This window comes from Nanorana parkeri, unplaced genomic scaffold, assembly GCF_000935625.1.
Source record: "Nanorana parkeri isolate BGI_ZX_2015 unplaced genomic scaffold, ASM93562v1 scaffold2260, whole genome shotgun sequence".
Lineage (NCBI taxonomy): Eukaryota > Metazoa > Chordata > Amphibia > Anura > Dicroglossidae > Nanorana > Nanorana parkeri.
Genome location: NW_017308528.1, coordinates 144,711 through 148,017, shown reverse-complemented (window position 1 = coordinate 148,017; position 3,307 = coordinate 144,711). Strand labels below are relative to the sequence as shown.

Here is a 3,307-nt window from a genome sequence, read left to right as displayed (position 1 = left end):
CCCCCCCCCCCCCATGTAAAATGTACTACAGAGCCCCCTCTCCTGCTTACCTTTTTGCAGGGAGGAGGCTGTGAGGAGGCACGATCCTTGGTGATTGATTGGTAAGGTCTGCTGCAAACCTCACTAATCAATCCGAGTGCCGGCACAGAAGCAACTCTGCAGTCTGCATCCGACAGAGATGCAGACCATGTAGCTGCTCCCACAAGTCTGGTATGCAGTCCGTGACCGCGTACCTGACTTGTGAGCTGGCTGCGGGCCACATAGTACCGGCTCGCAGGCCAGTACTTTGAGACCACTGATATAGATCATTAGTTAGACCTTCAATATAAACCTAAGATGAAGAACACGGAGACATGACCTCAAACCGGCAGGAGAAAAGGTCAAGAGTAACATTAAAAAGTATAATTTATGAAACCGACAGACAGAGGAGACATCCAGTGGACTGTGCGCTCACCTGATATAGGGCCAGGGAGTGTCCATATCGCTGGAGGGGCCCCCGCAGGACAGGCACCACATTCCAGATACTGCTCTCTACGTTGTAGCTGCAGGAAGACATGAACAGCACGATGAGTTCCAGATCACAAACATCTCAAGTCACTAAGCTATAACATTCAGTATCTACCACAAACATTATAATTATTTAGCAGCGAGAGCAGAAAATACAAAACATTAGACATGTGCACTGCCAAAAAATTTGTTTAGTTTGTTTCGTTTTAAATTCGGATTTGTGTTATTTCGTTTTTCGGGATTCGGGTGTGAAAGTCGATTCGGAATTCGGATTCGGACGAAATTCGGTAGCGGTATTCCGAACGTTCGTTTCGTTTTCTGTTCTTATTAGTTTCTTATTAGTTTCGTTCGTTTGCCGCAAAGTGACATTTGAGGGGGAAAAAATATTTTTCTCCTTCTCTAATGTCACTTTGCTCCAACGAACGAAACGAATAAGAACAGAAAACGAAACGAACGTTCGAACTACCGCTACCGAATTTCGGAAATGGAAATTCGGATTCGTTTGCATTCGTTATGTCTGTAATTTGGAATTTGGATACATCCGAATGTCCGAATTTCCGAAAATTCGTCCGAATTTCTATTCGGAACGAAACGAATCGCACATGTCTACAAAACATTATATTGCAAATATCACCAAGTGAAACGTTAAAAGATGAAAAAGTTATGCTGGCGTAGAACGATGGGGATCAGGCATCGCTGGCTGCTCCTGATCCTTCACTAGCTGGTTAGACGTTGACCTTGAACAAGGACGGGCACACTAGATGCTAGGGTACTTCAATGGCTGCATGCTTGGTTCAGGTTGGTGACTCGTTATGTAGGATGAGCCAGACACACGTTGTACAGACAATGATTCTCACATCACAATTGAAGAGGATTTCCAGCAAGTTTGTATTATTTTGAAAGACTTGGGAGAACTTCTGTTTGTATTATTATCCCAGCAATGAAAGTCCTCTCAGGTCTTCCTCCTTTACTCTTCTAACGATATCGTTACAGCATTACAGAAGGCGGCAGATTCAGGTTGCTTCGCCCGTCCCTTCCTCAAGACATTAATAACATCGCAACATCGTATCTTCAGAATCAAATGTGAATGATTCAGAATGAAATCCAGTGGAAGGTAAAGTAACAATTTAGCTTTAACTTTCTCTACATTCCTAAAGTGACACTAAACTCCGGAGGTAAATCTTAAAAATACATTCAAGTCCCTGAACTCTGAGCAACAATGTATCTTATTTGTGTATCACTCGGCTGGAGATCCTCCAATCATCTCTGACACTGTCCTTCCTTCTGGAGGGGGGCTACGTCTGTTCCCCATGGTCCCTGTGTGTGTTGTAAAGTAGTCACCGCTCCAAGCTCCGCCCCCCGGGATGGACTACAATCTCATGCTTAGTTTACTCATTTGTATTGAGATTGTAGTCCATCCCGGGAGCGACCAGAAACTTCTGCCTTCAGTAATGATGGTTGGAGGTTTCTCAAATCTGACTGCAGAAGTAGAACTTCACTTTAAACTAGATGTAAAACCGACCACTGAGCTCTTATATTGTTTTCAATCTTTGTAAAGCTGCAGTTTTCATTAAAATATTCTAAAACTTTAGAGTTTCCATCAGAGCTGTCAGATTCCTTCCCTTTGTAGAGCTTTCCTCTCCCTTTCTGTTGCATCTCTAAGACAGGAAGTGAAGGGAAGGGAAATCCCCATCAAAGGGCAACAGGCAGGGTTAGGGTTGTATCCATTCTCCACTCTATCCAAAATCAAAAATAAAAGCTTTGGCTATGAATACATTTTAACAAACTGCTTCAACACAACATTAAAGTCATGATTTATAGTTATGTGTATTGTTAATACCATTATTCTGCCTTTGTATGTAAACATGGGTTAAAGAGAAGCAGTCATAGCCAGGCTTATGGCAGAATCTGAACATTCTGCTTTATATAAACAAAGATTATATTTACATGTATTATATTATCCTCCCCCGCATATAGCTCTACTTTCTTTCTTAACATGACACCTCCAGTTCATGAGCGTGCAATTATAAAATGGTTTACTTTAAGGCCGGACATATTTGTGGCCTGTTGGGTTGTGTTATGGTGCCAGTTAACATGGTTTGCATTGCAGCGCGCCTATGCAATATGTATGAGCATCCAACACATGGCAACAGACCACAAACACACAAATGACCCCCCGGCACACAGCGACATGAGGATTGCAACGCTCTGCCGTCAGGGCGCATTGGTCGCTGTTGCACAGTGTGTTGGGGTTGGACTTCACAACGTATGGCACCACACTCAGTCATGTGCATTGACCAGGTTTGAAAGCTTCCTACAGGCTGCAAGCTATGGTATAAACGTTTCAACATACTTTAAAGAGAACCTGTCACCATGACAGGAAAATCACTAAGCAAAGGACCTCATAGGAGGTGCCACACTGAGACGGCCAATCCTGAGCTTCTGAAGAGGTGGACAAAGCTGGGTGCGGGCTGAATGCAAATTTGGACTTGGGAACTCCACTGCACAGTGCATTGCTCTATGAGAGAGGCTCCACGCCATGGCAGAATTTGCATCCGGGGCGCAGCTAATTTTTAATGAACACATACCCTCCAGAGGAGCCAAAAATAAATAAATCCAATTTTTCTTGAACATGGTGCCCAGCCCTTCATCTTTGTGTTTATAGATCAATCCAGTGAGGTCTCTATTCCCTGTAAAGTGATGAAAGGTATTCACACTGAGATCAGAGCTATTGTCTGATTAAGGACAATCACCCATCTTTTTGAATGCAGAGTCAGGGGCCCCCTAGGCCAGCCCTCCC

General features: G+C 43.7%; 1 protein-coding gene across 1 annotated transcript in view; it reads right to left on the bottom strand.

The window, feature by feature from the left end:
- Positions 1-3,307, bottom strand: part of ATRNL1 (attractin like 1) — a 77,791-nt gene that overhangs the window by 24,540 nt on the left and 49,944 nt on the right. Inside the window, 1 exon segment of the mRNA XM_018573163.1 lies at positions 455-542. Within this exon segment, the coding sequence (XP_018428665.1) occupies positions 455-542 (88 nt within the window).